The sequence below is a fragment of the Typopeltis vanoorti genome, chromosome 20 (genome assembly GCF_054136105.1).
Source record: "Typopeltis vanoorti isolate ZY-2024b chromosome 20, IOZ_Tvanoo_1.0, whole genome shotgun sequence".
Lineage (NCBI taxonomy): Eukaryota > Metazoa > Arthropoda > Arachnida > Uropygi > Thelyphonidae > Typopeltis > Typopeltis vanoorti.
This window is the reverse complement of record NC_143568.1, coordinates 17950543-17963581: the sequence shown is the minus strand read 5'-3', so window position 1 is coordinate 17963581 and position 13039 is coordinate 17950543. Positions and strand designations below refer to the sequence as shown.

The window sequence follows — 13039 nt, the reverse complement described above, 5'->3', positions numbered from 1 at the left end:
AAAGAATTGAAAGATAAAGGACAAAGACCTTTATCCAGCAGTGAACAGAAAATGAGTGATGATGATTCATCATAGTTATCCATTGACATATAGTTGACTCTCACTATAGCAAACTTATAGCAACCAGGGGAATAGTTTATGAGGAGTTGTTTGTTATATTGAATTTTTTTTAGCATAGTATTATACTCATGAAATTCTGGTTGTGACTGTGCTTTTTTATAACGGTGCTTACTATAGTGAGAATTGATTGTATATGGCTTCTTGCTTGCTTACGATATCAGGTAAGGGTCTACATAGCTCAGTCGGTATAGCCCTTTGGTTGGAAAGACCTGGGATTGATTCCGGTCCATGATGTGAGGAACCTTTATCTGGTCTCTTTCAACTAATGGTGAGTTCGCATCTCATATGGTGGTAGATGGTTTTTCATCTGGAAACTCAGGTTTTTCGTCCCTCAGAACAGGCAAACCAGCCTGTGAACACAGATTTACATTCATAAAGAAATACATACAATTCCTCTCATTAGGAAGGCTCAACCAGTCCTAAGGGACGGTTGAGGAATGGGGAACCCCATACGAATAAATAAACAATATCAGGTTTTGATACTGAAATACAGTTTCATACCCCTCAGACACTATTTCTGGTTGCCTAGTATCTAAATGTTTTTTTAAACTAGGTGGAGTCGCCAGAATCAGCAGAAAAGATTCCCAGTAACTGATGCTTTGATGTAAAGCAATTCATAAATCATTTTATAATTCCAGGAATTTGAAGAGCACATCATTGCCCAGTCTTCTGACTCAGTACATTAAAATATAGTTTATAGCACACTGCAGAGCTACTTTAAATTTTCATAGTTTTCATATTGTATAGACACAAAATTCATTTCAAACACTACATGGAAACTATCTGTTGAATACCAATGAGATGTACTAACAATTGAATAACAAGTGTTGTCACACATGCAATAGATCTGTTTTCCTTCATAAAATATGCAGTTCATATTTTATGAAGGAAAATACATGTTTTTTCATGTCTTTTACATGTTTAGAAAAGCTTTGAAACAGAAAACAAGTTCTACTTGTTTCATGTAGGATTATAAACTTCATATTGTAAAAAATTAAGTGACATTAACAGGGATGACCAAACATGCACAGTTTAGCACAAAGCAAGGTATAATGCACTTCGATCAAGAATGCAGTAATTAATTATTTCAGGAAAAACTTAATAATTCAGTGTTAAAAATATGACTGTGATTAGCTGTAACTAATGTATGGGCATTTCCGTGGCATCCAAAGATTCATAGCTCATGCTAACCATTATTCATAAATGTTTATCATCCCTCTAACCTTCCCCTTAAACTGATTCACTGAGATTGTGCTCAAGACTGCATCTGACAAGTATTCCACTCATTCCTTCCCCCTCTAAAAAATATATATATATAGCCCATTCCCTTGCTAACTGCATCCATCCAAGTAAAACTGCCGTGGATGGTTCTTTGTTCTCTTTTCTGTTCTTTCCTCTAGTCACATAATGAAAAATTTCTTTAGCATCTTCTACTCTATAAAATCCCTTTAACAACATAATTTTGTCATCCTCTTTTCCACTAAATTTTGTAATACACAAACCTTCAGTCTGTCCTCATTGAGAACACTTCACAGATTGCTCTCCATTCCTAAGCAAAATAGGAGACCAAATCTATGCATGGCAACCCTCATCAAAACCTTAAAAACAGGAACAATAACTTCCCTATCTCTGTCATTGCTTATTAACATCCAAATGATCCTTTCAGTTTGTTTCGCGCACTTTGGCAGGGTCCTTGGAACTTCAATTTGCTTGTCCATCACCTTTCCCCCCCCCCCCCCTTATTAATTTCTTGCAGTCCAGTTCCATCTGTATAAAACAGTTTATAGTTTTTCATTCCATCATGAAAAAAAAAAAACTTTATCCTTTTGACACATTGAACTGGTAATCATCCTTTGCAGAATGATTTACCAGTGTTTAGATTATTCTGCAGGATCATTCCGAATATCATCAATTTACAAAATTAACAGCAGCTGCCCAAGTCCTTTAGCACAGCACTGGTCACCTGTTTTATTTGATACTAGTTTCTGATATCTGTCACCCTTCGTGTCCATCCCCATTTGCTCTAGGCTTTCACAATAGTTTTGTGTTATTCTGTCAAATGGCTTTGCTAGTCTAAAATATGACTGGTTTTCTAAAAGAAAAACGAGTTGGGAAAGAAATGAATGAATTAGATATAAAACACCAAAATTCACAAACATTAGTGTTTGTGTGAGATGGGAGGATAATTCAGTTCAGCAGTTGCATGATGAAGGATCAGAGATGTATCAAGCATCTTTATATATAAGAATTCATCAAATCGAGATAACAGATGCTGCAAAATCAAAACTGGATTAAAATTTAAAAATATGACATAAGGCAAATAAACTGAGAAATAACATCTCTGAAAGCAAAATTCTCTTAAGAAAAGCTGTCCTGGAAATTTTGCCGAGGATTACCAGAATGTAGTAATAATATCAACTTAACTACTGTTTTAGACAAACTATGTTATATTTGTTATTATTTCTTATGCTACAATTGCATAATCATCATGGAGAAAGCTTCGTTTTAATTTTACAAATTAAGTTAAAAAAAGACAAAAATGTTATGACGAATAAATGGAAATTGCTCGAAGAACATTTGTTTCACTCATGTTTTAATATAAATGTTGATTCAAAAATCTTTTAGTTTTTGCTTTTGAAGGTCAAAATATTTTTGGACTTCAAATCAAATACAATTAATGAATTTTTGTGTAAATATTTTGGCAATGTGTATACCCTTCTTCAATGTTACACTTTTGTATTCCAGTGATTAAAAATTTAAATGCATTTCAGAAATGTTAAGGATCAGAGCTAAGTGAATGAGAGGAAGCCCACTTAGCCTAGAAGGAATGCAGAGAACTGACTTCCCAATGTACAGCTTACTTACCTTATAAGGCACCCACCTGGAAATGCTGAATAGATTAGGATATGGTAGTTTGGAACATCATGCTAGCTGCAGCATAGCTTAGTTTACATAGTCTCCTCCCCACCCCTTACTGTTTTTGTTACTGAACAGTGGCAAATAATGAAAAGTCAGTTGCCACAATATTGATGGTATCAGTTCCTTCAATAGATGCCACTGAACTGATGATTCAATTGCATCAATGGTCAACAGAATTGAACAACACAATGCCATTAATGAAAAAATCAGCACAGAGCAGATAGTAGAATTACATACACATACATGGAGTAGAACACATGTCAACATAACTGGAACCAAGAAGACAAAAACACATGAAATCCTAAATAATAAATACATAACAAATTATCTGAAAGTCTTAACCAAAGCCTCATAGGCACTGTGCCATTCTAAAGGAAATTGACTATATTATAACAAACCATTCCTGGATTGAGATTAGGTTTGAGATGTAATAAGGCATTAATGATCAGGGAAAGGAGAAAGTCATAACAGTAATCAACACAAAACATGAAGTAAATTTCTTGAATGGGAGTCACTTCCAAGCAGAATGCTATGGGCAGATTTTAAAATGAAAATTGAACCATTTGAAAAGTCAACTGTATCCTAAATGATGAACCTATAGAACAAGTAAAACATTTCAGCTTATTTAGGCACAATTTTTGTGAAGATGGCAAATTAAATATGGAAATAGACGACAGAATTAGTAAAGCTGTCATCTTTAAATTAGTAGCCTCTTGCTTGTAAAAGGTTGCACATCCATTTCACTTGCATCCTATTTGTTCTTCAAACTCTAGGGAACGCATTCAGATAACACATCATTTAAGCATCTTTTCAATGCTCTTCCCATGCATTATTGACATCCTTCCTATTCAGTAATAATTGATACCATCAAAACAGAAGACAGTATTCTCCTGAGTTTGTCAAAATTTCCAGATTTATAGTTCAACACACATTCTAACAAACGTTTTCTTTCAAAATGTAGGTATCCGCTTTTTTTTTTTTTTTTTTTTGCAAAATCTCTTTTGAAAACAAATTTAATTTGTGCAACTTCAACTTTCACAAATGGTTGCTTTTTTTAATACAGAGAAATTCTGATGTGTAGATTCTTGGAAAATGAGTTTCTGAATACTAATACTAGATGGACCTGAAACATTTTAAAGTAGTTACCAAGAAAGCTGGGTAAAGATCCTCAATATGCAGATAACTTCATTTATTTTTAGAATAATATATATTATAATTTCATATATTCTTCAGTGAGCATTGCCTTTGCAGTTTGAAAATTCTGACTGAAATGTGTTTGGAGTTACTGCAATTTTATGCCAGTTTTGCATGTTTATCAAAAATGATATAATACGAGGATTGTTTGAAAAGTTTGGTAAAAAAATAAGTTAAACACATTTTTTTTTTGGAAAAAATCACCTTTATTTCTCAACATAATCTCCATCGAGATCTACACATTTGATCCAATGAGTTTCCAATTTTTTCATCCCATCTAAAAAGTAGGATTTGTCAAATTGTGCAAAATAGTCATTGACAGCCTTGATGACATCCTCGTTCGAAGAAATTTTTTTCCCACCGAGCCAAATTTTTACATTTGGGAAAGAAGTCAGAGGACCAAGTGTGAAGAATACAGTGGATGTGGAACCAATTTGAACCCCAATTAGTGCAATTTTACCATTGCGATGGCTGATGTATGGGACGGTGCATTATCTTTATGAAAGAGCACTTTTTTTTTGTGCACCAATCTTGGCCGTTTTTTTCTTCAGTTCTTCTTTTAAGCAGTCCAACAATGATGCATAATAAATTCCTGTTATTGTCTTACCCTTTTCCAAATAGTCTATCATGATAATTCCTTGGAAATCCCAAAAAACAGTGGCCATCACCTTCCCAGCTGACAAAATCGTCTTTGCTTTTTTTTTGTGCTCTTTCACCGGGCATTGTCCAATGTCTTGACTGCTGCTTGGACTCAGGTGTGTAGTTCTATAGTCACGAATTGATGCAAAAAAATCCTGTGAATTGCGATTAAACATCGCCAAAGACTGCATTGAAATATCTTTTCGTATGCATTTTTGATCGACAGTGAACAATCGCGGCACCCATTGTGCACACAGCTTTTTCATATGCAATTTTTTGTGCAGGATATTATATACCCGTTCAGTTGAGATGCCCACAATCTCAGCAATCTCACACACTTTCACTCGTCCATAACAATACTATGGATTTTGTCAATAATTTCCTTCAGAGCGCGCTTTATCTTCGATGGACTTACGACCACGTTTAAACTCATTTATCCAAAAATAAATAGTCTTTAATGCTGGTGCAGGGTTTCCATGAACTGCATCTAACTCAGCTTTGATCTGCACGGCCGTCCACTTCAAATAAAAGTGGTTTATCACTGCATGAAACTCCATTTTTATGAAAAATGCAAACATGGTTATTTTAAATGTTTGCCAAACAAGAGCTACGCGTCGCATGTGACTAAAATTTTGCCAGGGGTCATGAAAAAGATATGTGCCGACAATGGTATGAATGAATGAATGAATTGTGTCACAGTCTATTGGAAATTTACCAAACAACCTCATATATGCTTAAGAGTGGATCCAAACCCATAAATCTTCCTTAGAATAATCTAGCTTGAATATTTTTGTTAGATAGCTTTATCTATAAAAACATAATTATATGAATTTTATTTTACAGATGTGAAGTGCTGATTGCTGGATTTCTGTATATAATTGATTTTGAGCATATGATTCAAGTAAGACGTTCTGATCCATGTCGGCGGCGACACATTAAACGTGATTTGGCTAATGTTCCAAAGAAAGGTGTGGCAGGTATTCGATCTTTATCATCTCATTCCCTCTCAGATCAGCTGGCTAATGAAGCAAGTGGTGGAAGTCCAGAGGAAGTGAGTAATGAACAGCCACCTAAATTGCCTAGGATCAGGAATGTGGAGTCATCCGTGGAGTCTGTTGCAGATAACAGTAATTGGGAGAGAAACACACGAGCTTCAGACCCATCTTTGCCTACTACACCATCTGTGACTGTGGAGAACAAACATTCTCTAAATAACATTGATGAATCTTTAGCAGAAGTAATCGAAACTCTAAGGGTATGTGAAGAATCTGCTGCCATTAGTGAAGCACAAGTGTTACTACCTTCTTCATATAGAAATAGGTTCACCTCTAGAATTGACTGGAATGCAGACCAATCAGGTTCAGAAGAAGAAATCTAGATAGCATGGATTTTTATTTTTTATGAATTTAGTAGGTGCTGGTATAGTGTGTATATTAGCAAGTATATCTAAATAAAGATTACATTAAATTTAAAAGAAGTATTCAACATATAAGATTTAAAGTAGTATAAAACATTTTATTTTTCACCAGAATACAGGATGACTATTTCTTGGAACAGAATTTTGCATAATTTATAAACATGAACATTCTTTGTGATACTACATAGTGTGAGGTAAATTGGATTCATCTTTGAAGTAACATGTGAAATACTGCTAGGTCACAATTAGTGTGGATAATGAATCTCATGAAGTGATCACATTATTAAAATTCAGACTATTTCAAACATATGTAAAATATAGTAATTGATACCAGCTCGATGGAAACAGGCAATGAAAAATTTTAAACAATTTTTTTTATATGTTTAAAATGAAATGACAATCAAGGATAGAAAAAAAAGAATACAGGTAGTTTCTGCCTTTACGAATTAATTAGTTCCTGGTGACCATTCATAAATAGGGAATTCATAGTGGGAGTGTATTTGCTTTAGAAATAATGCTATAAGCGAAGCTACGTTCATAAGAAGGAATTTATAAAATATAAAACTAATATTTAATGATAAAAGACTTTACCGGCCAAAGATTTACATATTTAAAAATTAAATTAAAAGATTCCTTGGAAACAAAAAGCTCATTTCTATACCACCGGGTGAATCGGCACCCGTTGAGGTAGTGGGAGCTATCGTAGGAAGCTTTGATGCATTTTTTTTTCCAAGAAGGCCTCAAGTTTCATCTGCTTCATTGACTTTCGCTTCTTTTCGTTTAAAATAACGTGGTAGCAAGCAGAAGCATTATTCATTTCATGGGAAAATTTACTAAATCGTTCTAAGTCTGAATCTTGTGATTGCTTGAGCTTTTTCGAGAAATTTAAATGCTTCTTCTAGGCCCTTTTAAAGTGAAAAACTGAGTTAGTGCTTTATATTTGTTATATTCTTTGTCTTTTTCTTCTTTGTTCCTCTAATTCAAGGGGATCATTGGGTGAGAGTTACATAGTGTGAGATTGAAGCACTTATTAACATCACCTTACAAAACTTCCATTTGCAACTGGTTAGTCATACCTAAGATCGCTTGCATTTCAGAATTCAATCTTTGTTGGGCCTTCAAAATTATTAAACTGAGGACAAAGTTTATGCCATAATTTGTTTTTTTTTTTTACTTCTTCCAAATATTTTTCTTTATCCTTTAAAATGGTGCAAACTGTAGAAGCAGCAAGAAAAATTTCCCACAAAGAGCTTTGAGAGTGCTACCCGTTTCATGGCTGGTAATAATTTCATATTTTTTCTCTCATTAATGTAATTGCTTTTCTTTGTTTCTTTTGCTCATTTTCTGGTTTTGCACTGTTGCTTCTTTTTGACTTTGTTGGAAAATTGAGTGGGTTATAGTCAAAAAGAAAACAAAATAAAAAATCAGGTGTAATTGATGAAAACTATGAATAACACGCATCGCAAAGGTTGGCGAGTGACTTAGTCTCATTCTAACCGGTCATTACATACACGTAATCTCCTTTGCCATGCGCAATTTAAAAAATTCCAAAGTGAGGACAACCTGTATACTTAATTTAAATCATTAGTTACAGTAATCAGTTGTTCACTAATCGAATTTTTATTTTTTGTGCTCTTAATGTTTTATCTTCCTTTTGTCAAGGATACTTCTTAAAACAAATCATGAAAACTAACATGATTATGGACGGTACAGCACATGCACATGCAAAGATAAGTGCTAGTATCACATTAACTGAATTTTGGTTCTTATTAAATGTCTTGGTATCGTTGTACAATTCACGCTAAATTGAATATTGTGACTAGCTGTGTACTGTATTATCAGTAAAAACTTGATCTGATTCCGACAAAAGATATATATGTATCCTTGCTCACAGGTCATGCAAGCAGCAAAGACAGATGATTAGTAATAATGTAAAAATCTGTTTACTGTAAGGGTTCATTGGAAATTGTATAATAATATAAATGTCAAAATATACTGAATCATTATAGCCGAGTAAAAAAAAAAAAAAATTTGAGTGGATATGTATCTGCACAAAAGAAATTCAGAAAAATTACATTGTCCTCCAACATGTGCAGTTAACTCTTATTACTGTATAACTTGTACCACAGGCATAGCTTGCTATAGTGAATGTGTCATAGCATTGTGCCTATGGGGCTTTGACCAAAACTTTTCAGTAGTTTGTAATAGTGAGTGAGTTTTATAGTAGTGTTTGGTATATCGAGAGTTGAATGTATTAAGGCTTTCTTTTGGTGGTGTGTGGATTTTACTGGAACTCCCTGAAAAAAAAATAGTTGGTTTATCCACGTCCACTATGCAGTAAATCTTTTTATTACATTTATGTTAAAAAATATAGAACAAACTTTTGTACAGTTAACTTATTATCAAAGAAATAGTTATAATACAAGGTGTGTCTTAGTGATTTTTTTTTTTTTTTTAAATATTGTTGATGATAATTGGGCTTTGGCTAGTATTTTTCAGTAGATCATTATAGTTCACTATAATGGCATTTGCTTAATTATAATGTAACAGTAGGTTCCTGTGTTTGAAATGGACTGTTTGTCAAACAATTTCCCCATAACATAATGCTATCATCTTGCCAGACTTCACTATGGAGTTTAATATCATTCTCATGCACATCCAATGGATATATAATATGAATTATTTAACTGCATTACCACATCTCATTTTATATTAGATGTAACACAAAGGACGATTCAGAAGTAATGAATCCATTGTGATAGCTATCCATCCAAAAGAGATCAGTAAAATAAAAAATAGTTTGAAATCTCTTTTCAAAATCTCCCTTCCTTTCAATACATTTCCATACATATTGTTACCATTATGCCTTTGAAAAACTTATGAAAGTGTAACCAGTTTTTCAATGCCATCATAGTGATAAAATTCTTCAGGAGCCAATTTTCTTACCCCTCTGTTTTGATCTTCATTTTCAGAATGGAAGTATTTGGTGTGTGTATATTCAGGTTAGGAAATAACCAGAAGTCTGATGGAACTAATTCTGAGCTGTAGAGAGGATGTTCCACAGCTTCAAATTCCATTTGACTGATTTAGCTGCTATGATCTTACAATGCACTTTGTTTTTGAGAAGTAGCTCTAACTTGCTGAGTGCAACATGGAGTTATTTTTTTACCCTGCAGACAGCTTCACTACATACCTATGGCTGAATGAGTCAGTTTTCTTCAGACTGCTACCAAGTCTCCAAGGTATTGTTGTTTTTAAAATAATATTTATATATTTTAAGTCAAGGCAAGATACAGCCATTACAAGATCCCCAAAAGGACAAAGTTGATATCTGAATGATATCCCTGAGATGAAAGAGCTACAGCAAGACTCAAGAGGTAGTGGAAGGAGATTAAAGAGATGGCTAGAGCTCAGTGGCACAGAAAAGCAAGATAGGTCCAAATGGAGGATTATGAGTAAAAACTTTCCAGCAGTGGGTAAATTTTTATGCTGCTCCCATCCATGAAAGGTTATTTGCAAACCTATAGTACATTCTGTATTATAGCCTCTTCAGGTTTCCAGTAAGCAGTAGCTATGGTTTTAGACTGGGCAATGAAGTTCATCTCTCACCTAAAGACAATCAAGCATTTATCCATAACCCACGGTGGGATTTGAATCTGCAGCCTGTTGGTTGAAGAGTGTATATGCCAACTGCTCGGCAAACTAGTGTGGCATTAATGGCTGCTGATAATTTTTACTTTACAGTTCACCTCAGAAAGATGCTAGACTGATTTTAAAAAAAACTTTCTTGCACACTTTTCTTTCGATACAACATTCAATTTTATCCTGCTCAAAACTAAATGGTGATCACTTCCTATTCAAACCCTCTATATACTTGTCCTGAACTATCATGAAGATATCACTATCTTTCGCTATGCCTTTATCCCGTGTTAAACGGGGTCGGCATTCCCATCTTTAATCTTCTGACTCCATCCTTTTTCCCTAAGATCCTCTGCCACCTTATCCTCTACCTGAGCTTGGGCCTGCCTCTTTTCCTCCATGCACCCCACTCGTTTACCAACATACTCCTCACTCTTCCTCTCTACATGACTAAACCACCTCAGCCTGCTTTCTTGTACCTTCTTACTGATCTGTCCCACCTTGACCATCCCTCTGATGTAGTCATTCCTTATCCTGTCCTCCTTTGTCACACCACTCGTCCATTTCAACATCCGCAGTCTATCTTCCTCTCCTGTGCCTTTGTTATAGGCCACGTCTCCGTGCCATGAAGCATCACCGGCCTCACCACCATCTTATATAGCTTTCCTTTCATCTTACACCTCACTCTCTTGTCACACAGGACCTGGCTCATCTTCCTCCAGCCACGTGTTATTCGGTGCTGTATTTCCTCATCCAGGTCTCCATTCCTCTCGCCGACTGACCTGAGGTACCTGAATTTCTTCCCTGAGGGTTAACCTTTCACCCTGGAGTCGTATGACCATATCCTCGGCACTCCCATTGACATATATTCGGTCTTCACCCGGTTAATTCTCATGCCTCTCTCTCTCCTCCAATACCTTTCTCCACTCTTCTAGTCTTTTCAAGCTTCTCTCGGAATGATTCGCAAAGAACAATGTCATCAGCAAACATCATGCTCCACGGTGCCTCCCTCTTAACATCCTCCACTAGTACATCCATGACCAGGTCAAAGAAGTAGGGGCTCGAAGCTGATCCCTGATGGAGCCCGACGACAATGGGGAACCCCTCTGTCATGCTGACACTAGACCTGACCCGAGTTTTCGCTCCCTCATACATCTCCACCAATCTCACGTACTTCTCCGACACCCCCTTCTTCCTCATACACCTCCTGCCTGGCCACTCTGTCATATGCCTTTTCCAGGTCTATAAACACCATATGCATCTCCCTATATTTCTCCAGCAGTCGCCTTAGCACAAATATCGCATCTGTTGTCCCTCTTCCTAGCATAAATCCAAACTGCTCCTCGCCAATTTTTGTTTCCCGCCTTATCCTTCCTTCAATTACTCTTTCCCATATCTTCAACGTGTGTGACATCAGCTTGATCCCTCTATAGTTGCCACAATCCTGAACATCTCCTTTTCCTTTGTAGATTGGGACGAGAATGCTTTTCCTGTTGGGCTATTTTCCTCATCAGATCCCATAACATGGCTGCACCCTCGCTGTCCAGACTTCTCCACGTTTCCCTTGGTATCTGGTCTGCTCCCACAGCCTTTCCATTGTTCGTTTTTCTCAGTACCTCAAGCACTTCCTCTCTGCTGATGTCCTGCACTGATTCCTCATTTGCCTCTCCATCCTCACACCTTTCTCTTGGATTCTCCTCATTTAGCAGATTACGGAAATATTCTTTCCATCTTTCTCTGATTTTGTCTTCCTCTTGTAGTACTACAACAATAACAATCAATGTTATTATGATGTTTTGTTGACAATATTACTATCAACAATAACAATGACACTTTTCTTGCATCTTCTCTCCCATGTGAATTTGTGCACATCTAATCCATGTCCTGAATAGAAATCTAGAATACACATACCATCATTATTAGCTTTGTTCTTTTCTCCAAATTTCCCCAAAACATTTCTGCAGGGCTGTTATTCATTTTCTGTTCTGCTGTTTAGATTAAAAAAAAAAAAAAAGCCTCTACTTCTCGAGTAAAACCTTCGATGGACCCATAAGTCAAATGTCGAATTCCCCATTCTAGTTTTTGCCCACTTCGCTCTACTTGATATTGTTTGTCAATCAAAAAAAATTATCCTTGCATTTAGTATTGAATATCATTGTACTACTACTTCCTTCCCTTATCATAACATGTTGTATTTGACATTGCCGGTCCCAAGCCCAGATAAAATTAGGGGGTTATAGAAAGCAATGGTGAACTGCCCTGTAAAAATCTCACCAGGAATACTTTGTGGGCAATGCCTACAAAGTCACCTACAGTCAGAAACGACTGAAAGGGAAAACCAACCAGTCATGTCAACCTGATATTTCAGTTCTTGTGAGTTCTGCTTTTTTTGATGCTTCTTACCACTGATGGTGCCATTCTTGAATTCCAGCAATGATTTGGAGTTTGTTCTAGCAGCTGACTTTTTATTGTTTGCTCTGGTTCCCTGACGAAAACAACAAAGGCTTTCTTTAACTGGGTGATCTCCAAGCCAATACAAAATTTCATCATTTTGTTTTGGTTTAAGCCAATAAGAATGAGTTTCATCAGCTAAATTGCTAGTTAATTTTCATTTCTTTAGTATCCAGGGTAGATACCTACTAAATGAATGCACCATGAGAATATGAGGATTGTGGAATCTTAGGTCAGAAGTTGGAAGTTTTTTCCCACTTAGACTATAATAAATTTAGTTTAATCCTTTATCCAAGTGTAAGCAAACAAGTTTGCTTACACTTAGGCTTTAGTGTGTTCCATACATTCCATAAAAGGCAATGCGAAGCTCTCCTCCTAGTTGTCGCTTTGAACCTTAAGCAATTCTTTATGTTGTTATCAGTATTTAATTTTTCATTTTCAGTAGAAATTGTACCTAAATAGTTATTAGACATATAATAAACATCTGCAGGTGTTACTCTTTTCTTCCACAGTTATTTCACTGGCTAAAGATTCTTGAACATGATATCTCCTATGTTATCAGGTTTTAATCTGCATTCCTGGGGTGGGCTGGAAAGTTCTGTTAAACACCTAGAACAAAAATATTAAAGCAAGTAATATAACTACAAGAAAGAACATATC

General features: G+C 35.6%; 2 protein-coding genes across 3 annotated transcripts in view; one reads left to right on the top strand and one right to left on the bottom strand.

Annotated features, from left to right (window-relative positions):
• LOC150095260 (E3 ubiquitin-protein ligase rnf146-like) overlaps window positions 1-12875 on the top strand; it is a 78115-nt gene extending 65240 nt beyond the window's left edge. For both annotated transcript variants that reach the window (XM_090410788.1, XM_090410789.1), the window contains exon 5: window positions 5716-12875. In XM_090410788.1, coding sequence (XP_090266914.1) covers window positions 5716-6250 — 535 coding nt within the window. In that variant the 3' untranslated portion in view covers window positions 6251-12875. The remainder of the gene's footprint in view (window positions 1-5715) is intronic.
• LOC150095259 (kelch-like protein 40a) overlaps window positions 1-13039 on the bottom strand; it is a 90758-nt gene that overhangs the window by 39182 nt on the left and 38537 nt on the right. The gene's annotated exons all lie outside the window — the stretch shown is intronic.